We start from the raw sequence: 23,865 nt of genomic DNA, 5'->3' as shown, positions 1-23,865 counted from the left end.
GGTATCTACACCACAAGAAACAGAGCAAGGAAAAGAATATTGTTCTTGGGCGAGTTCCTTGGCGCAGGCCTGTCTGTGCTAGGTATCGCTTTTCTCTTCTGTTTACTGGCTTGGCATCATTCGAACTGAAGAGTCTTTGATTTCTGTTCTGACCTCAGCATGAGCATAGGGCCTGGGGAACTACTCTGCCTGTACCTCTGCACAAAGCTGACCCTGACCCCAGGCCATTCAGCTGATTTGAAAATGTTCTGTTCCCTTTTTAAATAACTGTTCATTCTTGCACTGCCAGGCTTGAGATCAGCACCAGTGCTGTCATATCGTGAGTAGGGCTGGGGAAAGCTGTGCCCCAGGGGAATCCCGCTGCATTATTTCAAGGGGCCTTACAGGAGGATCAGAGTGTCACATTGCTGGTTGCTTATCTGAGCCCTTTGTGAGGTCCAAAATAGAGATGGGCACCAGCTGCAGAATGTGGGGGGGGGCAGGTGTCCTGAGCCACAGTGCTCCATGGAAATGGGAGTCTTGAGCTCTGGCTCACCCTATTATAGAGAAGAGGGAGGGGGAGAAGTTTGGATTTTGGGGGGTTGTTTGGGCTCATCTTTACTGTAAAGCATTTGAGGCGCATCCCTCATAACATGGGTGTGATGTTCACCAGGCAGAACAGGAATGACAAGCAGAGCTTGGTGGGTTGGAGAGACCTCAAATGGTGTGAAGATTTTCATCAGATAAACACCCAACATTCCAGATCCCAAACCGAATCCTCAGGACATCTTGTGTCAGCAACACTGTGCTTTAATTCTCCAGGGAGTTCTCTTGTGAGATTTTGAGTCCTTCTTATTCCAACCAGGCCAGAAATACCACAAGAACAGTGCTGAGTGCCATGATGCTTTGGAACTTCCACTTTCAGGCCCATCACTAGCAGATGTGCAGAGGGCCTCAAGCACCACATGAAAAGTAATGGGAGGGGACAGCTTGCCAAGCTTCCTGAACTCCCAAAGGGCTCTGGATTTGGCTCTTGTGCAAATAAACCAATCCATCATGTCAGCACTCCCATGGATTCTTGTAAAACTTTAACCACAAGTCTGGCTCTTTTTGGCTCATCTAAATGGATGCCAAAGTGCTGGTGGTTTCTGGGAAATCTTTACGCCGCATGAGGCAATGCTAAAAGTGGAGCTGGTTAGGAAGTTTCCATTAAAATGTTTTGTTAAAGAAAAATGCAGATTCAGCAAAATCAAAATTTTCTACAGGAAAATGTTGATGTTGTTGATTTTTTTTTTGATTTTCCATTGGGGAAAATCTAAATCAAATCTTTTGTTTCAAGTCAATGCAACCCAAGTCAGTTTGCTATTAACCTGCGTCTATCTTTGGTGACACGCTGTCTCATGGGAGTTGTAGTTTGGGTGTTTCGTGTCCCCATTTTATCCAAAAGGCCAGGCTCCTTGGCCAGACTATATCTCTCAAGATCCACTGTTGTCTTCCCTCTGATGGGACACATGTCTGTAGTTGTATCATGGGAGATACAGACTAGCCAGGGATGTAGACCTGACTTGAAGTGAAACATTTTGACTTTTCCTAATCAACATTTTTCTGAACTCTTTCATTTTGTGAAAAAAAATTTTTTCAACCTTTCGGGATGAAAACAAATGTTGAAATATTGGAATTTCATGCAGAAAAACATTTTTGTTGAGCTTTAGCTCTAAGGGGCAAATCCTGAAGTTGCATTAAATCTATGGTGCAAGACTTTTGATCCATGCTTTGCAAATAAAGTGTATGATATGTTCCCTGAAATGAACACTAGTGAGCTGAGGGCAGGTCCCTAGGCTGCACTGTTTGGAAGAAGATCTGACTTCAGGGCTATTTTCAGATAGATTTCCGTAACCATAGAGACACTGCGATATGGTGGTTGTTTTGTAGCTAAAAACCCTGGATCGCATCAAGTAATGGTGAGAAATAATATAAATAGACACTGTGTTTCAGTAGTTCAGCTCTGTGGCTAGTTTCAGCCTTGATTTGTAGTTCATTTTTATCTTTTCCTGATTTGTAAGCACTACCAGCTGGGCCAGCATCTTCACAAAACTCAGTTTTACAAAGCTCTCCAAAAATGTCTTGGATATTTAGATTAGCTGCAAAGCAGAGAAGTGCCAAACACCAGCAACTTATGAGAATGCTCAAATCTGGCTCTGGATCCAGACTTTGTTGCTGGCCTCATATGTAAAACTACAAAGGAAAAATTAAAATTAAAATTAAAATTGAGTTAATCCCATATTTCTGTGCCTGTGAAAAGAGGGCCTCGAGCACTTATATGAAGAAAAAATAAGTTTTAATGAACCTCCTTAAAAACAATTCCCCCTCTGGGAAATCCTTTTGGTTCTTCCTGGTGCACTGAAGGTATCCCAGCATACATCTTTCAGTGACAACAGCATGGAATCCATTTATGGATCACAATCAGACATTTGATATTTGTGGTGTCTCATTTGGGGATATTTTCATTAAACTACAACCTACCAAAGGATTTCATAGAACGGGGCGGGAAAAAGAGTTGGTTAGTTAGCTATCTCTTAGCTTGTTAGCCTCTGCTGAGTGGAGACATTCAGACCAGAAATCAAAGCCTAAAGCCGTTTTAATTTTTGCAGTTCACCCCTTTTACCAGTTTTCAATCCCTGTATTTCTTATTTCACTAAACTCTGCTAGTTAGGTAGAGACTCTCAGCATGAGATTTGTGATGTCAGATCCAAGAATAACACATATAGGTCATTAGAACTGGACTGATCTCTTATAGGCAGGCTGGTAGCACTGCCTATCATTAAGGTTGCCAATGCTTCCCATTATAAGATCCTGTTTTCAGTTGCTTATAACTTTACCAGGCTTTAACCATTTGGATTGACATTTTTCCACATGGGTTGTCTGCCCCAAGCTGAACTATTTGGAAAATTTCAATCAAAACAGTTCAGCCATTTCTAAGAATAAAGCTACAGAAAAAATATGTTGTTTTGTTGATGTTCAAAAAATCTGGTGAGCTTTTCTTTGAAAAGCTCTGGTGCCCCCATACTTTGGAGCAGGAACTTGAAATTTGGCAGGGAGTAGGTGTTTGCATCAGGAAGATGCCTGTGAAAATCTGCCCAAAATTTAGCCAAGTTATAAGCCTTTGAAAAATTGCACTTTGCACTGCTCAGTAGAGACTTTGATTTTAGCAGCCACATTCCCTGAAAATTCCATCTATAATATTGGTCATGCTCCAGCTCGGGGCTGTGCAGGATGTTCCCTGTAATTGCAGCTCTGGGCTGCGCCAGGTACTGGAACTGAGAGAAGAGAGGCTGTCTCTCCTGGGCTCTCAAGGCCCGCCCTCTGAGCTCAGGCAGCACGAAGCAGGAAGCTGCCTCATTTGAAGGCAGAGGGGCAAGAGCCAGACCTGCAGTGGGTGGGGATGGCAGAGGGTGTAGATTGGGAAAAGGAGTCCAGGGGGAAGACTGGGACTGGAGGTTTGCATCGGAGAGAAAAAACTGGGATTGGGAATTGGGGAGGGGAGAGTCTGGGACTGGCTGGGCAAGGAGACTGGGACTGGGATCTAGGGAGGGAAATGAGGGGAGTGGGAGCAGGTAGGCTGGGGGAGAGTGAGGTTGGATGAGGATCTTGGAGGATCTTGGGATTATTTAAGCAAGGTGACTGGGACAGAGAACTAGTAGGGTAGGAGGAAGGAGGGAAGGGGGAGGGGAGAATCTATGATTCTATGAGACAACTCTGCCAAGTTGCTGGTGTTCAGGGGGAATGGCTGGGCAAGGACACTGGGAGAAGGAGGCCAGAGATGACTGCTGAGACTGGATGACAAACCCAGGGAGGGAGAGTGGCTCTGTGAGCCAATAGGGATATAGATTGGATGAAGAGCCAGGATGGGGGGGGGGAGACTGGGACTGGCTGGGCAAGGAGCCTGGGGACAAGGAGCTTGGAGGGTGGGGGGAAACTGAGAATGGCCAGGATCGGAGAGTGGGACTGGGTGTGGAGGGATGCCTGGGGTAGGGCAGGGAGTCCAGAGAGGTGAGACTAGGGCTTGCTAGACAATGAGACTGGGACTGAGATGAGGAGCTAGGGATGGGTAAAAGACAGGCCTGGGACAGGGTCAGGTTGGAGGGGCCAGGGCAGAAGGGCCATGCTTAGGAGACAGAGGCAGAAGAGTCTGTGACCACTAGAGAACACTCTCCTCTAGAGCCTGGAATGGAACCCACAATTCCTGAGTTCTCTGCTGTCAGCAAGTATCTGTGAAATCCACTGGCAAAATGTGTGTTTCATATCCCTCTAGTGCTGGCCCATAGGGAATATGACAACCTGCTACTGCTATTGGTTCCTCCATTAGCTCAGGTGGCAGAGGTCTGTGCACCTGATCTCAGGATTTTAACCCTGCTGATGATCCATATTGGTGTCACTATGATGCCACGTGATGGATCTTCTGTTTTTTACAATTTGCTTTTTAAAAAACGTAGGAAATTACACACACACACACACACCTACTTTAAAAGAACATTTTTAACATTTCAAAGTCAAGCACTCATACCATAGGAAATGCCAGAACCCTTGCCTCGCTGAGTGCACAGGATGGACCTACGCTAGGGAATGAATCCAGGTTGTACAGTGAAAAAAGCTGTTGTCTGTAGGAATCCTACCTCATCTGTTGCAGGAGCTGGAAGGTGTGTGTGATGAATGAGGCAGAGGGTTGCAAGAAGAGAAAGGATGGTTTCAAGGGTAAGGCTGTTGACTGCCGCCCCGGAGAACTGGATTCTGCCTCTGCCCCAGAGCAAGTCACTTAAACCAAACTTTTCCCAGGTGGCCACTAAATGTGTGTTCCTCACTTTCTGGGTGCTCAAATTGAGACCCTATGATTTGATTTGCAGAAGTGCTGAGCACTCACTGCTGCAACTAAAGTCAATGGGAACAGTGCTCTGAACATAGAAAATGCTTTATAATGCTAAATACTTCAGAAAATCAGGTCCTAGGGGTCTCAAATGTAGAGCCCTGCGTGGATATACAATTTATATCCATGGATGTGGATATCTGTGGATATAAAGCGGATATCCACAGATTTGCAGGACTCAAGTGACAATGAGTGAGATCAGCAGGGCCATGGCCAACAACTGGGCCAGAAACCACAGCGGCGAAAGAAGCAGCATGTCGGGCTGCCGCTCACAGAAGCCAGCTCCCAGCCCAGGCAGCACCTCCGGCATGGCTGTACCTCCTCCAGCCCTGCCCATTGGGGCGGGCACTAGGCTCACTGGCAGCTTTCTCTGGTCACACTAGTGTGTGCAAGCAGTATCTCCTGACCAGGAGCATGTAAGTCTGTCTCACTCGTTGTCACTAGAGCCCTGCAAGTCTGCGGATATCTGCTTTATATCCATGGATGTCCGCATCTGTGGATATAATTATGTATCCGCGCAGGGCTCTACTCAAATGGGACACCCAAAATTATTTTCGACCTTAATCTCTCTAGTCCAGCTCCTCAAAGGTATTTAGGCACCTAACTTGCAATAAAATCAATGGCAGTTAGGTGCCTAAATACCTTTGAGAACCAGTGCCTCTATGCCTCTGTTCCCATCTTTGAAATGGGGATAATACCATCCTCTCATCTCCCAGAGCTGTTGTGAGTATAAACTCATTAATATTTGTGAAGCACTCAGATACTGTAATGATGAGCGCTATAGAAAAGCCTTTGGGGAAATGAATAATTCTGTCTTCAGAGCAGGGTTTGTATAGTGTGCAGTAAATAAGGCTGGGGCGGTTACACATTGACCAGTGAGGAGAAAACAAACTATTGAATAGCTCCTCGTTTAGTGAGCCCCGTCCATCCTCTGCACTGAGTGAGGCAGAGGACCTATGGAAAAATAGTATGTTATCATGCCACTAAAGACTATACCATCATGCATGCGCACAAGGGGGCTGAACTCAGTTACATGGGCAACCTTAATTGTGGCATTTCCTAACGTTTGAGTGCTTGACTTTGCAACCTAAATAATGTTCTTTTAATGCAGTACTTTTGTGTGTGATATAAGATATAGTCTGGTGTCACCCATTGATAGTCAACCCATAGCTCTGTCACTGACTGTCACACAAGTTTGCCTGTTTTTACTCTTTCCAACAGTGCTCGGGACTCAGATGGAAGTGGGAGCCTGGACCTACCATTATGGTAACAAATCTGATTACTCATGGGAGCTGGCCAGAAACTTTTGCAGGTCATTCTACACTGACCTCATAGCAATCCAGAACCAGGGGGAAATTGTTTATCTCAACAATGTCTTACCCCGCCATAGAACATACTACTGGATTGGGATACGAAAGATAAACAATGTCTGGACCTGGGTTGGTACCAACAAGGCCCTGACGAAGGAGGCTGAGAACTGGGCTAACAGGGAACCCAACAATAAAGGGAAGAACCAAGACTGTGTGGAGATTTACATAAAGAGGGATCGTGATGCTGGAAGATGGAACGATGAGAACTGCCAAAAGAAAAAGAGGGCGCTGTGTTACCAAGGTAACCACCCCACCACGGTCATTCTCTATGTATGTGTGTGTCTGTCTAACATATGTAGGGCTGGGGAGAGTTGCTGGATTGAGAGCTCTGGAGAATTAAGTCCCTAATCGTCCATAGAAGAGTGTCAATGGGCTGGCTGCCTCCCATGCCCCGTCATGGTCTGAGGTTGCTCCGCAAGCCACTCTCGCCTTGCCTGACTGGAGTCTTTCCTTACTTCCTGGAGTCTATTCTCCCTGGCTCTCAGCCTTCTTCAGCCCTCTGGCTCGGGCTTCCTCCCAGGCACAAATCCTGCCGGCTGGTGAAGGGTTTCCTGTAGAAGCCTCCTGGCTTGTCTCTCCCTGAGCATCCCCCTTCTCTGAAACTTCCTGCCACTTGTCCAGGGACATCAGCTGACTCCTGCTCAGCTGTGCCTTCCTAGTAACTAGGGTTGGCTGGCCACAGGCCTCTAGCCCTTAAAGGGCCAGACACACTGTTACGAAGAGGTATGGTCTGGGCAGAGGAACTTAACCCACCCACTCAGCTAGAGTGCCTCAACCCTGATCTGCGGGGTCAGTCGGTCTCCATGGCCCACTGAGTCTTGACTTCTGTGGAGACAGCCACCAAGGGCCTGGTTAGTGCTAGCTGGTGTTAGGCATTAGTGATATTGTCCCGTGGCCGGCAGCACAGGCCTGCACCCGCTTTGCATGTTTGCTCCCAGGCACAGGTGTTGCACACACCAGCTATCACTGCTGTGGTGTTCTCTGTGTCTCGCTGGTTCCTTTGGTTGGGGAGTTAAAGTCCTGCCTTCCAAGTTCTCCCTCACAAATGGGCCACACAGACGGGAGCTGAACCTGTGCTCTGAATGAGTCTTGCTTTGATCCCTACATTCTTCTCATCACAAAGTCCCGTTGTAAATTGACATGCCAGGCGCTTGGCCCCAGGAGCACCTGTTCTGAGCCCTTGGGAGATGCAGTGGAGTCTCCCTGCCAAAGAGTTACTACCCTCTTCGGAGTGCAATCAGTGCGGGGGGGTGGGGGAGGAGGGGCAGGGAGGTCAAAGCACAGCCTGATAACCAAACGTGGCACATGCTGGCCTCTGATCAATGCATGTGTGTGTCCCCTGCAGGCCTAGCTTGCAACCCTCCATCTCAATCCAGAGGGCAGCCTACCCATCCAGGTCAGCGCTGTCCACAGGCAGCGCCTCTGGGTCCAAGAGCAGAGTGACAATCTGTGCAAAGCAGCCACTGCCTCCAAACTTCTGGCAAGGTGCCAATACCACCTGGCTGGGCAAAGCTTGGGTGCCCTGGGTGCCCTTGCAGGGCCTGAGCCAAGGCCTTTGAAGGCAGGTTTTTTTCCCCATGGTTTTAACAGGCTCTGAAAGAATCCCGCAATGAAGAAAAGCAGCAGGGATGGAGTGCAGGATCCAGGCAGTGGGGTGGGTTATGATTTGTCTCTAAGGAACTGTTAGGGTGGATCCTAACCCAGCTGTATCTCTGCAGCGTCTTGCCAGCGTTCCTCCTGCAGCCAGCGCGGTGAGTGTGTGGAGACCATCGGGAACTACAGCTGTGATTGCTACCCTGGTTTCTACGGGCCTGAGTGTGAACACGGTGAGGGCAGTCGAACAGGGACATTAGGGGAGGGGGCCCTGCTGCAGGGCCTGTTACAGTCACTGCATTTACTTTCTGGAGGGTCTCCCCAGAGACATCCTCTGGGATGATGGCCTGGGCACCCATCAGTGCTGCTCCGAGATTCACCAAAGAGGGGCGCTAGCACAGCCGGAGGAATGGCCTTTGCTATTGCTCCCTGGCCAAGGAGGCAGAGTGGGGTGGGGTTGTAGCCTCCCAAGCGCCTGACCGCACTGCTGCTATAGCATGCCCGCCCCAGGCCAGCCCAGGCAATTTGCCTCCCTTAGGGGTAAGGCTACACCCCTATCCTGCTGTCAGCCTGGAGCTGCCCAAGCAGCAAAACAGTTGCTGTCTCCCTTAGGGCTGAGCAGGGTGCCCAGGCCTCAACTGGGGGCGGAGCCTCCTGCTGGGCTGAGTCTGCAGCAGCTTCCAGGCCCGGAAAGTCTCTCGCCTGTGCCCGACTGCCAAACACAACTTCTCAGACAGGCTACTCAGCTCACTCTGTTACCCAGAGAAAGCATGTGCCCTTCTTCTTGCCTTGCAGAGCTCAGCCCCAGCAGGGCTGTCACGGCATGTCTCCACTGCAGCTGGGTGCAAGCCCAGCTAGCCAGACTTGGGCTAAGGGGCTCAAGCCCGAGCTTTACAAATAGCAGTATGGATGTTGCAGCTCCTGCTGAAGCTCAAGCCGAGGGGCTGGGGTAGGCTGTGCTCCAGAGAACCTGAGACCTGGCAACTTGAGGGAGCAACAGGCATGTGTGCTTGAAACCCCTCCCCCTGCCTCCCAGCTGCTCATGCTGCTGTATGTCTTTTTAGTTGTGAGGTGCAAAAACCTTGACCCCAGGCCTGACTGCAGTCATCCCCTGGGGGAATTTAGCTACAACTCCACATGCAAGTTCCAGTGCCAGGAGGGGTTTGAACTGCAAGGGCTGGACACGTTGCAGTGCTTGGCATCGGGGAACTGGACAGCAGCGGCTCCAGAGTGTGCAGGTGGGTGCCAGGAGCTATTCCTGCCTCCTCCCCACTGATTTTACAGTGGAATTCTCAGAGCCTATGTAGGGAGAAACCCAGATCCACTGATGCTGATTGGAAGTTGGGCACCTCACCCCTTTGAACAGCCCCAGCCTTAGCATTTAATACCTTTGGCTTCTCATGTTGTGTCTTCAGCTGGTAGTTGGCCTGGAGCCCTCACTAATCTTTCTATCTCTCTGGGGTTTATACCACACTCATCTCCGTGTTATCTGCGCTTTACCAGCTCTACATGTACAAGTATCATCTCTGGCTGGTTTCCCCATCCTCCCATAGCGGTTTATTTTTAACTGTAAAATGTAGTCGAGCTCCAGCTTAATTATAACTGGTTTGATGTATTCAGCTTGGGAAGCTCCACAACAATCACAGGGACCACCCGAGTTTGCAGGCTGGACGAGGGTTGTCCCCCGCCACACCTGTCAAACTTCAGCAGTGTGTCCAAAGAGTCCCATACAGATATTGTAGGGCAGGGTGCATGGACTGGCCATTGGAGGGGGATCTCATACTCGAGTGATGTGGAGGAGAAATTCACTCTTTGTGGCATTATACCATGTTAGGGATACTCAACATGCATGAAGTCACTGGGCTTAGAGACGGGGAGAGACCAGCCAGCCCACTGTACTTATCCCCTGGCTGGAGGCATTGCAGGATGTTGCCTCATCAGTTATCATCCTAGGATCTGTGCCACCATTTTCTTTGGAGGATTCTGCACTGCCCGGGACATCTTGCCATCCATGCTCAGGCCTGCATTGCACTGTGATTCTGGAGGCAGGGCATCCCAGAGTCCTGTGTTTCTTGTGTCACTGATTCCCTGTGAAATGTGCTCAAGTTACAAGTAAAAAGATGTTTTCTCCTACGTGTCAGCTGCAGCACCTTGTGAATGTCAATCTGGGTACACACACAGGTCTGAGGCTAATGCTCCATTATTAGCAGAGCTCCAGTTGTCTGCTCTTGCTGCTCACAAACTCCAGCAGGTTCTCAGACTGTTGTATGGTGGTCTGAAAGGGAAACTTCATTGCACCAGCCTTGCAAACCTGGCCTGGGACCACTGAGTCAAGCTGAGTTATTTTCTTTCTGCACATCGTATCAGGTAACACAGACTCTCCGCATGACACAAGGCCCGTTCAGTGACATCTCGCCAACCCAGCTGCTGTGCACAAGTCTGCACAGGTGACATTGATGGGAGGTTAGGACACGGTTCCATTGATGATGCACAAGAAGCAATGGAGCTGCTGGTCACTCCTTACTCCCGCTTCTTGCTCCAGCCTAGTAAATGTAAGAAGTGGTAACATTTCTTTGAGTCACTAAAGACAGATGCATGGGGAGCAGACCAACTCAGTAGGGGTTTGTCTACACACAGCTTTTGTACCACATTAACTAGATCTGTTTAGAAATCAATGTAGCTAACCCTGGCGAGGCTGCAGTGACATCGGCACAGAGATGCTTAGAGAAATTGGGCTATTTCTGTCATGTTACAGGGTAATTAAACAGCTCTCGCACTGCACAAGCTGTGTGCAGCCCAGGCCAGGCAGGGCCACTGACCCATACTCTTCACCAGAGCAGACCCACAGTTGCAGTGGTGTTTGTGATCATAGAATCATAGAAGAATCATAGAAGATTAGGGTTGGAAGTGACCTCAGGAGGTCATCTAGTCCAACCCCCTGCTCAAAGCAGGACCTGCAGGGACCTAGAGAGATGGTCACAGCCCCATGACATGACATTCCCCAGCTGCAGCCTCACTGGACATTAAAGACAGCTGGCCCTAGGGGAAATGGAAAGGAGAATCTCCACTTCTCAAAGCAGGACCAATACCAACTAAATCATCCCAGCCAGGGCTTTGTCAAGGGCTTAAAAACCTCTAAGGATGGAAATTCCACCACCTCCCTAGGTACCCCTTTGCAGGTCTTCACCACCCTCCTAGTGAAATAGTGTTTCCTAATATCCAACCTAGACCTCCCCCACTGCAACTTGAAACCATTGCTCCTTGTTCTGTCATCTGTCACCATTGAGAACAACCGAGCTTCATCCTCTTTGGAACCCCCGTTCAGGTAGTTGAAGGCTGCTATCAAATCCCCCCTCATTCTTCTCTTCTGCAGACTAAACAAGCCCAGTTCCCTCAGCCTCTCCTCGTAAGTCATGTGCCCCAGCCCCCTGATCATTTTTGTTGCCGTCCACTGGACTCTCTCCAATTTGTCCACATCCTTTCTGTAGTGGGGGGGCCCAAAACTGTACACAGTACTCCAGATGTGGCCTCACCGGTACCGAATAGAAGGGAATAATCACTTTCCTCGATCTGCTGGCAATGCTCCTACTAATGCACCCCAATATGCCCTTAGCCTTCTTGGCAACGAGGGCACACTCCTGACTCATATCCAGCTTCTCATCCACTGTAATCCCCAGGTCCTTTTCTGCAGAACTACTGCTTAGCCAGTCAGTCCCCAGCCTGTAGCGGTGCATGGGATTCTTCCATCCTAAGTGGAGGACTCTGCACTTGTCTTTGTTGAACCTCATCAGATTTCTTTTGGCCCAATTCTCCAATTTGTCTAGGTCACTCTGGACCCTATCCCCACCCTCTCTGCCTTTTCTTCTACTTGTTTTCACCCCATTTCCCTCTTTAGAGCCCTCCTGCTTCTCTACATGAGCCCTCTCTCTGGGCCGTTTGCACTCTCCAGAGACTGGGATGCTGAGCAAGGGGGGAGTTGGGAAGTGAATCCTTCTGTTGCTGCTACTAGGGCTGAGGGCTGTCTTCTCTTGGGAGCCCCCTGCCTCACTGCCCCCCATCTCCAGGGAGCAGCATGACACAGGCCTTGCAGGAAATGCTGCTTTGGTAACTAGCTGCTTTCACAATTTCTTTCTCGACTTGTTGCCCAGATCTCTATGCTCTTCTTTGCCTTCCCAGCTGGGAAGTGGATCCCTGGTCCTGGGGTGCATGGATGCTAATTGCATGGAAAGGGAGGTCTGTGCTTCTGCGGCATAGTCAGGGGCAGGGGATTGAGTCCCCTTGTGCACTCAGAGAACCATGGAAAGGGCATTCATGTAATGCTGGTGCAGGCTGGGTGTCTCCTGTCTGCCTGGTGCCTGCAGGGAGCTAGAGAGATGGTCACAGCCCCATGACATGACGCTCCCAAGCTGCAGCCTCACTAGACATTAATGACAGCTGGCCCTAGGGGAAATGGAAAGGAGAATCTCCGCTTCTCTCTTGAAAAACACTGAGTTTCTAGCCCTGCTCCTTGTGCAGACACCCTTGGAAATGTAACCAAGGCAACTCTGAGGCTAGGGCGGGATGCTTATCGCTAAAGATCACCAGGGATTCCCAGGGCTGGGGGTGCAAAATCACAGCTAGTTCATGTGGCTAGAGAGGGTAGGACTCCAGGCTAGCCTCCTGCCCCAGGGCAGCTCCAGCCTCTACCAGCAGCTGCCTATGGCAGAGCCAGCTCCTCTGCTGGGCAGATGAAGGTATAACATGATCCAAGGGCTGGAAGCTGAAGCCAGATAAATTCAGACTGGAATTGCCCGTGAGAATAATTAACATTGGAACAACTTACCAAGGGGTGTGAGGTATTCTCCATCCCTTGGAGTGCTATACAGGAGGTCAGACTATATTGTCATAATGGTCACTTCTGGCCTTAACATCTATTAATCAAGTTGCCTCTTACCCTTCTCTTTATAAGATAAATAGATCTTTTTTGTTCTTACTAAAAGGCAGGTTTCATAGCTTTCATTAGCCTCATAGTTTTTTTCTGAACCCTTTCCAGTTTTGCAAAGCCCGTTTAAAAGTGGGTGCCCAGAACTGGACACAGGCTTCTATTAGTGGTGTCACCTGTGCTGTGTTTAGAGGCAAAATCCCTCTCTACTTGCACTCGATATTGCCCTGTATCTGCACAGATCAGTTCTGGGCAGGGGCGGCAGGTTTGTATAATTTTTGGTGGTGCCCAGAACAGGTCCAAGTCCCGCCCCTCTCCCCCCCTGCCTTGTAAGATGATATATATTTTTTAAAATAATGTAAAAATGTGAGGGCTCTGGGGTGGGTCTGGTGATGAGGAGTTTGGGGTGTGGGAGCGGCTCAGGCAGAGGGTTTGGGTGCAGGGTTGAGGGCTGTGGGGTGGGGCTGGGGATGAGGGCTTCACGATGCAGGAGGGGGCTCAGGGCTAGGGCAGAGGGTTAGGGTATGGGGGGATGAGGGCTCTGGCTGGGGCTGGAGATGAGGGGCTTGGGGTGTGGGAAGGGCTCAGGGCTAGGGCAGAAGGTTGGGGTGTGGGGAGGTGAGGGCTCTGGCTGGGGGTGCGGGTTCTGGGGTGGGGTGGGGCTGGGGCTGAGGAGTTTGGGGTGTAGGTGGGTTGCCCCGGGACTGGGACCAGAGAGAAGGACTCCCCCCAGCCCTCTCTGCGCCAGTAGCCACGAGCTGTGGGGGAGCCCCCCCCCCGCAGCACACTTGCCTCGCACCACTGTCACTGCATGTGCTCCTAGGGCCCCTCTCAGGTCCAGGAAGCCCTCTCGCCTCCCCTGTGGTGGGTGCCGGGGGGGGGCTGCCATCACATGTGCTCCTCCTCCCCTGCTGCTGCCCCTCACTGTAGCCTCCCTGGGGGTGGGGGATGGGACTGCCCCTTGCCCAGTGTGGGGTAGGACGGGGGGAGGGGAGTCCCCTGTGCTGGTGGAGGGTCCCGCAGGAAAAGGGAAGGGTCCGAGGCGGAAGGGCAGGGGCAGGGTCAGCCTGCCCTGGCACTAGAAGATGGGGGGCGCTAGGACCCTGTGGCAGCAGTTGATGCCGGGAGACAGCAGAGTGGAGCACAGCCCGGAGCTGCAGCAGGCAGCCATCCACTTGAGGCAGGGAAGTTCCGGGCCGGGGGAAGGTGCACGGGGGCATCAAGTGGGGACCGGGGGATACTTGGGGGAGGTGCACGGGGGCGGCAGGCGGGGCCAGGAGAGAGACCCAGCCCCAAACATTGGTGGAGCCAGGCCCCCAGGCCCCCGGGCCCTAGATATTGCTGGAGCCTGGGCACCGTGGTCCCATATAACTGGCCGCCCCTGGTTCTGGGAGGCCACTCTAGGCAAAGGGACAATTCAGAAGACAGCACGAAGATTTGTTTTGTTCAGTGATCTGGAGGATGGCTTGGATTACAGCCTCAGCAAGTTTGCAGATGACACTAAACTGGGAAGAGTGGTAGATATGCTGGAGCGTAGGGATAGGATACAGAGGGACCTAGACAAATTAGAGGATTTGGCCAAAAGAAATCTGATGAGGTTCAACAAGGACAAGTGTAGAGTCCTGCACTTAGGACGGAAGAATCCCATGCACTGCTACAGACTAGGGACCAAGTGGCTAGGCAGCAGTTCTGCAGAAAAGGACCTAGGGGTTACAGTGGACGAGAAGCTGGATATGAGTCAACAGTGTGCCCTTGTTGCCAAGAAGGCTAACGGCATTTGGGGCTGTATAAGTGGGAGCATTGCCAGCAGATCGAGGGACGTGATCATTCCCCACTATTCGGCATTGGTGAGGCCTCATCTGGAGTACTGTGTCCAGTTTTGGGCCCCACACTACAAGGATGTGGAAAAATTGGAAAGAGTCCAGCGCAGGGCAACAAAAATGATTAGGGGGCTGGAGCACATGTTTTATGAGGAGAGGCTGAGGGAATTGGGATTATTTAGTCTGCAGAAGAGAAGAATGAGGGGGGATTTGATAACTGCTTTCAACTACCTGAAAGGGGGTTCCAAAGACGATGGATCTAGACTGTTCTCAGTAGTAGCAGATGAGAGAACAAGGAGTAATGGTCTCAAATTGCAATGGGGGAGATTTAGGTTGGACATTAGGAAAAACTTTTTCACTAGGAGGGTGGTGAAGCACTGGAATGGGTTACCTAGGGAGGTTTTTAAGGTCAGGCTAGACAAAGCCCTGGCTGGGATGATTTAGTTGGGGATTGGTCCTGCTTTGAGCAGGGGGTTGGACTAGATGACCTCCTGAGATCCCTTCCAACCCTGATATTCTATGATTCTAAGATGCTTGTGGGAGCCAGCAAACCAGAGGCAGAGGCTGGCAGCATGGGTAGAGCAGAGGGCCTGAGGGTGGAAACATGATAAAAACCAAGATCAGATAAGTAGGGAGAGGCAGAGTTGTGCAGGAACAAATATGTTTGGGGTGTAACCAGCTAACCCTCCCTCACATCCTCAGCTAGCCCTGTGCATAGCAGTGTAAGCATGGTAAACAACAGTCCCTTACAACTGGGGTTAGCAAAAATTGTTTTGCAGGGCTACTCAAATGCTAAGGCTGGCTTTGATGTGCAGTTGTCAAAGAAATATTAGCAGATGCCACACATAACCAGTCTGACTTAGAGGACTAGAAACTGACCGAGGAGCTGTCAAGGCTGTATCCCCACTTTGAACTTTAGGGTACAAGTGTGGGGGCCTGCATGAAGACTTCTAAGCTTAACTACCAGCTTAGATCTGGTCCGCTGCCACCATTCCCACAAGCTAATTCCCTTCCCTGGGAAGCTTTGAGAAACCTTTCACCAATTCCCTGGTGAATACAGATCCAAACCCCTTGGATCTTAAGACAAGGAGAAATTAACCATCCCCTCCTTTCTCCCACCAACTCCTGGTGAATACAGATCCAAACCCCTTGGATCTTAAAACAAGGAGAAATTGACCCTTCCCCCCTCCTTCCTTTCACCAACTCCTGGTGAATACAGATCCAACTCCCTTGGATCTAAAAACAAGGAAAAATTGACCCTTCCCCCCTCCTTCCTTTCACCAACTCCTGGTGAATACAGATCCAACTCCCTTGGATATAAAAACAAGGAAAAATCAATCAGGTTCTTAAAAAGAAGGCTTTTAATTAAAGAAAAAGGTAAAAATCATCTCTGTAAAATCAGTATGGAAAATAACTTTACAGGGTAATCAAACTTAAAGAGCTCAGAGGACTCCCCTCTAGTCTTAGGTTCAAAGTACAGCAAACAAAGATAAACACTCTAGTAAAAGGTACATTTACAAGTTGAGAAAACAAAGTAAAACTAAGACGCCTTGCCTGGCTTTTTACTTACAAGTTTGAAATATGAGAGACTTGTTTAGAAAGATGGGGAGAACCTGGATTGATGTCTGGTCCCTCTCAGTCCCAAGAGCGAACAACCCCTAAACAAAGAGCACAAACAAAAGCCTTCCCCCCCCCCCCAAGATTTGAAAGTATCTTGTCCCCTTATTGGTCCTTTGGGTCAGGTGTCAGCCAGGTTACCCGAGCTTCTTAACCCTTTACAGGTAAAAGGATTTTGGAGTCTCTGGCCAGGAGGGATTTTATAGTACTGTACACAGGAGAGCTGTTACCCTTCCCTTTATAGTTATGACAGGAGCAACTACAGACCTCAGTCTTGACAAGCTTAATTCTAGTAGTGAATGGTCTGCAGCAGATTTCCCCACACACTGGGGCTGCACTGTGCATTTCCTAGACCGTGCCCATTACTGTGGCTTCTGAGCATGTTCTAACTGCTTGAAACCTACCCTGCTCTAGAGTGAGTCCAGCAAGAGTCACGCGCTTTGTGAAGGTATGAGTAAGAACAGGAGCTGTCCAAAGCCTTAAACCAAAGAGTCTGATGGATGATTTCCAACCAGAAAGGCCCCTCCGAACTCCTGCATTTCCTGGGTTTCTGTTGCTGCAGACATTCACAATAGTCAGTGTTTGGATTTAAAAGTACAAGCCATCATTGATGGGGCAGCCAGATTTTCCAGGGGAGAAAGCAGCACCCTTGACCTAGTAGGAGGGTTCCTCCTGGCAGGCGGAGGGCCTAGTGGGACATGGGCAGGTGCGTACTGGAGGATTTGGCAGCTGTGAGGTTATGGATGTGTGTCTTATCCCACCCACCTCATTCGTGGAACTGAATGAGCTGCCCCTGCTGGCTATCTGGAACGCTACAATAGTCTGTCATTTTCCTTGATGGTGTCATTAAGTAGCTCTTTCTATGCAGTTTGTTTCTTTAATGTGACAGTAGAGTAATTCCTACCTCTGAAAGACTGGCAGGGTGACAGACAGACTATTGCTAGGTCCAGAACATTTCATCAGATCAAAACAAGTCAAGGTGGGAAAGGAGAAGGTCTCTGACACAGGAGTAGTGTGTCTATAAAAAGAGCCCTAATAGGAAAGAGCAAATAATTTTATTGACTAAATAATCACATTTGATAAGACACATTTTGGCCCTGATCATGAAGAGCTCTCAACTGTGGGCAATTGGAATAAATGAGCCCTGAACATGTCTTGTTCAACCTGACCCTTTAAATGATAATAAACACCTACCTCTTGTCTAGTACTTCCCATCAGCAGCTCTCAAAGCTCTTTACAAAGCAGGTCAGTATCATTATCCCTGTTCTACAGATGGGGTAACTGAGAAAGAGAGTGGAAGTGGCTCACTTAAGGTCACCCCATGGGCCAGCAGCGGAACCCAGGTCTCCCCTGCAGAAGTAGGCCACATTGCCCCTTTTCTAATAGGGCTCTTGAACTTTTTACAACTACATCTGTCCACACCTGAATTCTTCTTTTTCTCTAGCTTGGCTTAAATGTTATATTTTGCATGGATTAAATGTATTCATTAATTGCACCCTTTGAAGTTTGTAATGATGCAGTTCCTTTAGGTGTTGCAGTTCAGTACTTTTACTCTAAGAATGCAATAAAAGATCATATCAAATGATTGCAGGTTATAGGGTGCCTTGTATAAGATGCACAGTGAACGATACCTGGGCTCAGCAGCAGGACACTGTGCCTTATTTTCTGTAGGATTGGATGGCAGGCAATCAGCATGGCAAGGGCACTGCAGAAACACATTTTTCACCCTGCATCTTACATTGAAATTATGTTCATGGACTCCATATACAGAGCAATACATGGTACTAAAAGATGCTCCAAGTGTCTAGCTAAGACTGTGATATTATATTGTTTTATAAGAGAAGCATTATGTGATCACATAACTGAAAACTGTACCACAATGTACGATCAAAGGGGAGCTGACTAGTCCAAGTTGTGCATGCAGGTGTAACATCAGCATTTCTTAACTTCTGAGCGCCTAGTGGTGCAAATTCAATGTCCCCATAGCATCATTTTGGGGATGGAATTTCCCAAGTTGTTGTTTTAAAGAACAAAGTAATTGCACAGTCTGGAACTTTTTGGCTGGTACCTGCAGGACGCCTTGCCCTGTGCACCATTCACGGTCAGTGAGACGACACCTCCCGGGGAGTCTTGCATTGCCAAATGAGCACTCAACTCAATAAGACAAGAACCTGCGTTGCTGAGTGTGCCCTGTGACGAAGTGGGGATTTCCCCTTGTTACGGTGTATGTGAGCCTATGTGAGTCTTACTGTTGAGCCTATGTGAGTTTTACTGTTTTGCATGAATACTGTGTATGCCTCAGTTTCCCTGTGTGCTGCATCAATACCTCGGTGGTGGGAATAGGGGTGTGTGACTTTGGCTAAGACCCTCTGGGGCAGGTGAGGCTACTCCAGCTGCCTGCATGTATGTTATGTCCAGTCCCCCTCCTAACCTTAGACCCAGGAGGGGGATGTAACCAGGTGACGACCAGGTGACTCTTTGCCCGGGAAGCGAGACAAAGACAGGGAGGAGGAGCAACAGGGGTGTCTGAGGTCGAGTCACTGGAAGCTGGCAGTCTGCTTGGGGGACTGGAAGAAGGGGAGTCCAGGGCATCTGGCCCAGGACTCCCCAAGATGGACTTGGCTGAAAGTCACTGTTTTCTGTGCTAACAAGTTCTGCTCTACGCTGTGTTCCTGTTGACTAATAAACCTTCTGTTTTAATGGCTGGCTGAGAGTAGGGTTGGGGTGCAGGGCTCTTTGGCTTCCCCAGGAGCCCCACCCAGGTGGACTCGCTGCAGGAAGCGCCCGGTGAGAAAGGAGACGCTGAATGCTCCGAGGTCAGATCCAGGAAAGTCGAAGCTGTGTAAGCTTCTTGCCCTGGTGACAGTATGCTCAGAGAAAGGAGGCATGCTCCCCCAGAGTCCTGACTGGCTTCATATGGAGTAGTTCCAGAGCATCGCCCAATGACTCCGTGACATGCCCCGACCCCTGTTAGAGCTCCTTATTCAGTGAACAGCTGAGACAGCAGCACAGAGTGAGATAGGAGCATTAGGGAGCATGCGGCCTGCACAGTTACGTTGGCCATACAGACTATAAATATTGGTTTATAAATGCTATCAGTAAAAACCGGGATACATGACTGCACTGTGAATGTCACAGGTCACTAAATCCAGCTAAATCCAACCCAGTTCTCACAGACATTTCTCCCCTGTTATAAATGTTCCCTTGTAAATTTCAGCTGTCTATCCCAAAGTGTTTAGCCTGCAGAGGTGTTAAAGAAAACATTGCACTGAATTTTTGTTTTATACTGGCAAAAGTGCATTTCTTCACATTTCTCATAATCAAAACTTAGTTTTGGCTTAATCTTTCCCCAAAATTTCATCTTTGCACAGATAAGCAATAGCCCAATAAGCAAAAATTTTGGAAAATTCTGAGCAACTGAAAAACCAGGGGTTAGAATGGAAACGTTTAGACATCCTTAACTGTAGGTGTCCCTGTTCTGACTATTATCAATTTGCCTCCCAGTCGGGCCTAAAGGCTCCAGTTGGGACTCTGTCATGTTGGACACTTGTAGAATAGAAGATGGCCCCTCCCGTGAAAAGCTGACAATCAGAAAGACACAGTGATACAGGCAAACTAGAAATAAGCACATGTCAAAAAAGCAGAGGGGGTGAGGAGTAGGAACTTTCTGTGCATGAAGGAGGCACTGTGGCTGAGTGACTGAGTTCAGCTCCCATCAGTGCTGGGGCTGTGAGGCCATTGCCCTGAGTGTGGGTGACATCATTGTCCATGCGACTGCTGCTGCATCTGGATTAGCTTAGGGTTCATGGCAGCTGTGACAAGCATGGGGCTATCCCAAAATGCTGCAGGCTCCACGCATAGAAATGGGCACTAGCTCCTGGGTTGGGATTGAATCATAGAATCATAGAACCGGAAGGGACCTCAGGAGGTCATTTAGTCCAGTCCCCTGCATTCAAGGCAGGACTAACGATTATCTAGACCAGGGGTTGGCAACCTTTCAGAAGTGGTGTGCCGAGTTTCATTTCTTCACTCTAATTTAAGGTTTCGTGTGCCAGTAATACATTTTAGCATTTTTAGAAAGTCTCTTTCTATAAGTCTATAATATATAACTAAACTATTGTTGTATGTAAAGTAAATAAGGTTTTTAAAATGTTTAAGAAGCTTCATTTAAAATTAAATTAAAATGCAGAGCCCCCCGGACCGGTGGCCAGGACCTGGGCAGTGTGAGTGCCACTGAAAATCAGCTCACGTGCCGCCTTTGGCACGCTTGCCATAGCTTGCCTACCCCTGATCTAGACCATCCCTGACAGGTGTTTGTCCAACCTGCTCTTAAAAATCCCCAATGATGGAGATTCCACCACCTCCCTAGGCAATTTATTCCAGTGCTTAACCACTCTGACAGTTAGGAAGTTTTTCCTAATGTCCACCTAAACCGCCCTTGCTGCAATTTAAGCCCGTTGCTTCTTAGAATCATAGAATATCAGGGTTGGAAGGGACCTCAGGAGGTCATCTAGTCCAACCCCCTGCTCAAAGCAGAACCAATTCCCAACTAAATCATCCCAGCCAGGGCTTTGTCAAGCCTGACCTTAAAAACCTCTAAGGAAGGAGATTCCACCACCTCCCTAGGTAACCCATTCCAGTGCTTCACCACCCTCAGCCTCTCCTCATAAGTCATGTGCTCCAGCCCCCTAATCATTTTTGTTGCCCTCCGCTGGACTCTTTCCAATTTTTCCACATCCTTCTTGTAGTGTGGGGCCCAAAACTGGACACAGTACTCCAGATGAGGCCTCACCAATGCCAAATAGAGGGGAATGATCACGTCCCTTGATCTGCTGGCAATGCCCCTACTTATACAGCCCCAAATACCGTTAGCCTTCTTGGCAACAAGGGCACACTGTTGACTTATATCCAGCTTCTCCTCCACTGTAACCCCTAGGTCCTTTTCTGCAGAACTGCTGCCTAGCCATTCAGTCCCTAGTGTGGAGGAAAAATGGTTTAAGGCCTAAACTTTGGTCAATTGAACTGTATGTAGGGTCAGGTGAACTGTATGTGTGACCTGGAGGGAAAGGGGAAGGTAAAAGGAGAAGGGTAGAAAAAAAAACTATAGAAGCAGAAGTAACAGTTTGTAATTAATAGCTGCCCGGTGACAGAGCAAGAAACCGCAAAGGGTAAAACTAAAAAAAAAACAGAAACACTTGCTTTGCTTCATCCCTTATATGGATGTAAAATTTTAAGAAAGTATATGTAATTTTGTGGTTTTATCCTATATAAGCTCTCGTATTTTATCCGTCGGGGGGGGGGGGGGTGTTCAGCTGCCTGGGCTGACTCCCCCATGCATGCATGTTTGATTAATCAATAAAGGTGCCTCAGGCTGATCTGATCGAAAATCAATCGTGTGGTCGATTTTCCACAACAATTTGGGGGCTCGTCTGGGATCCACAGAAGACTTTCCCAGACCAGAGGACCGCGGGCAATCTCCCACCAAATCCAGGGCCCATCTAAAAGGTAAAAAACCTTTTGAAATCTCTATCGTGGGTTTCTGGTGGAGGATTTGCCCGTAGGCTCAGGGTTGGGTAAGTTGCACGCTGGATCTGAACCTTTTTGCTGCCAGACATGCCTGACGCTCTTTTGTTTTTGTCTTGTTTCTTGTTTTGTTTTGTTTTGGTTTTGGTTCCCCGGGAAAAGCCACGGGTAAGTGGTTAGGTGTAAGTTGAAGTCCCCACCAAAGTAGACCTCGGTTGTAGGCCTCGCCTCGGCGGTTGTATGCCGGAAAGCTGAGAATTGTAAAAGGTAAAAATTGTGGGTTCGGGGCACGTGGTCGGAAACCTAGGAATTGTGAAATTAATTCGCACAGTTGGTAATAGCAAGTTCAGATCCCACAAAACTCCAGAAAGATGGGGGTTGGCAAGTCCAAAGAAACTGCCGTCCCGCCAAAAGGCACACCAGTGTTTTATATGTACACAAATTATAGTCCTTCTACTTGCAAGTTTCTAGTAAAATTAAATTGGTATACCAAAGATAATCCAAATTTGTAATTTCCCTTAGAAAAAAGCTTCGACCTTGACAAAATTGTGCACCTCAGAGGCGCACTTCTTGCCAACAAAGTCAAACAAGGTCAGTTTAATGCATATTTTTATTGGTGTAAGAAAACAGTAAAAGGCGCCATAAATCTCAAGTAGGGAGTCCCAAGGACTCCCAAAAAAGGTTAAAACCCAACTAAAAAAAACAAAAAGGAAATTAACTCTTTTCCGTAACCCCGCTGGCCAGCAAATATCTCTCTATCCATCTAGACCCCTTTAAAAGGTAAAGCTCCTTTGGAGTATCCCCTCTGCACCTCCTAACAATCTTATAAACCTGTTCCTAAAACGCAGGCAGTTTGCTGCTCCAGCACAGCCTATGCAAGCAGCTGCTGGAGCACCTCGCCCAGACGGAACTGGGCAGGAAGCTGCTGCCCAGCCCCCACCGGCCCCAAGGGCAAAAAATATTAAGCGCCTTAAGTATCCCTCAGACAGTATCTCCCCATACTAAAAAAATGTTCCTCTTGCGCCAATTCCCGGGCATTGGCACTTCGGGTCAGGAGATCTTGGTGTCTGTGCATGCACCTTGGTCTCCCACGGAATTGTATAATTTAATTAAAAAATTTTCCAAAAATAAAAAAAAGACCCTGTTAAATTCCAAGAAAAATTAAAAACTGTCATGCACTAATATAACCCTACCTGGGCAAACTTAAACCTACTCCTAAGGAAAATCCTGCCCAGGAAAACATTAAATCGCCTTTATCAGGCAGCCCGGTGGCCCATGGAGGACCCAGGCCACGACCAGAACACAATAAATAGAATAAAAAACAGGCTGTGAAAAGCAGTTCTCACAGTCTGCCCACAAAAAGCAAATTAAGCCAAAATTAGCACCTGTAAACAAAGTAAAAATAAAAATTTAAATAAAACCCAACACTATCACCGCCACATTAAAACTAAGTTAATGTCCCTACCACCCTGGCCGCTCCACAACCGGTAGGGGTGGGCAAAGTTCTTGTGTCCCACCCCGTCTCTTTATCTCTGACCGTTTTTGTCGGTCCTCTATCTATCATGTTTTCCTCCTCAGTCCTTGTTTACCAGTTAACCTTTTGGGAAAAAACTTGCTGTGTAAATTAAATTGTATAATCTGCTGTACCCTAGATGGTGTGTATCTGAACGTGCCTGGTCCCGCTCACAATAAGGTCCTGGCAATTTACAAAAAAAACCCGACCCCAGCCCTTCCTCGTTGCAACAGAAACTGCTGGTTAAGGTCTCTCCCTCCCTGTGGGCCTTCTGAGCCGATCATGCCAACCAGGTTGGGTGCACTGGGTCTGCCCAACCCGTTAAAATTCGCCTAAACCCAGCAAAACCCCTTCCCAAGGTGCAGCAGTATCCTCTATCAGAACAGGCCAAAAAAAAATCCAACCTGTTATTACCTCCTGCATTTAGCAAGGAGTCATTATTCCTATAGTCAGTAAGTGTAACTCCCCCATTTTATAGTGTTGTTAATGCGGCTGTTCTCCCTATCTTTCCACTTCTTGTAAGCTTCTTTTTTGTGTTAAAATCAGCAAGGATTTCACTGTTAAGCCAAGCTGGTCGCCTGCCATATTTACTATTCTTTCTACACATT

At 48.5% G+C, this 23,865-nt stretch overlaps 1 protein-coding gene across 1 annotated transcript in view; it reads left to right on the top strand.

Annotated features, from left to right (window-relative positions):
- Positions 1-23,865, top strand: part of LOC135882493 (P-selectin-like) — a 56,951-nt gene that overhangs the window by 4,333 nt on the left and 28,753 nt on the right. The window contains exons 3-5 of the mRNA XM_065409420.1: positions 6,122-6,511; positions 7,989-8,096; positions 8,928-9,101. Coding sequence (XP_065265492.1) covers positions 6,122-6,511; positions 7,989-8,096; positions 8,928-9,101 — 672 coding nt within the window. The remainder of the gene's footprint in view (positions 1-6,121; positions 6,512-7,988; positions 8,097-8,927; positions 9,102-23,865) is intronic.

The sequence above is a fragment of the Emys orbicularis genome, chromosome 8 (assembly GCF_028017835.1).
Source record: "Emys orbicularis isolate rEmyOrb1 chromosome 8, rEmyOrb1.hap1, whole genome shotgun sequence".
In the NCBI taxonomy this organism is placed as follows: domain Eukaryota; kingdom Metazoa; phylum Chordata; order Testudines; family Emydidae; genus Emys; species Emys orbicularis.
Note: the sequence above shows the minus strand (reverse complement) of the source record. Positions and strands in the feature narration are given on the sequence as shown.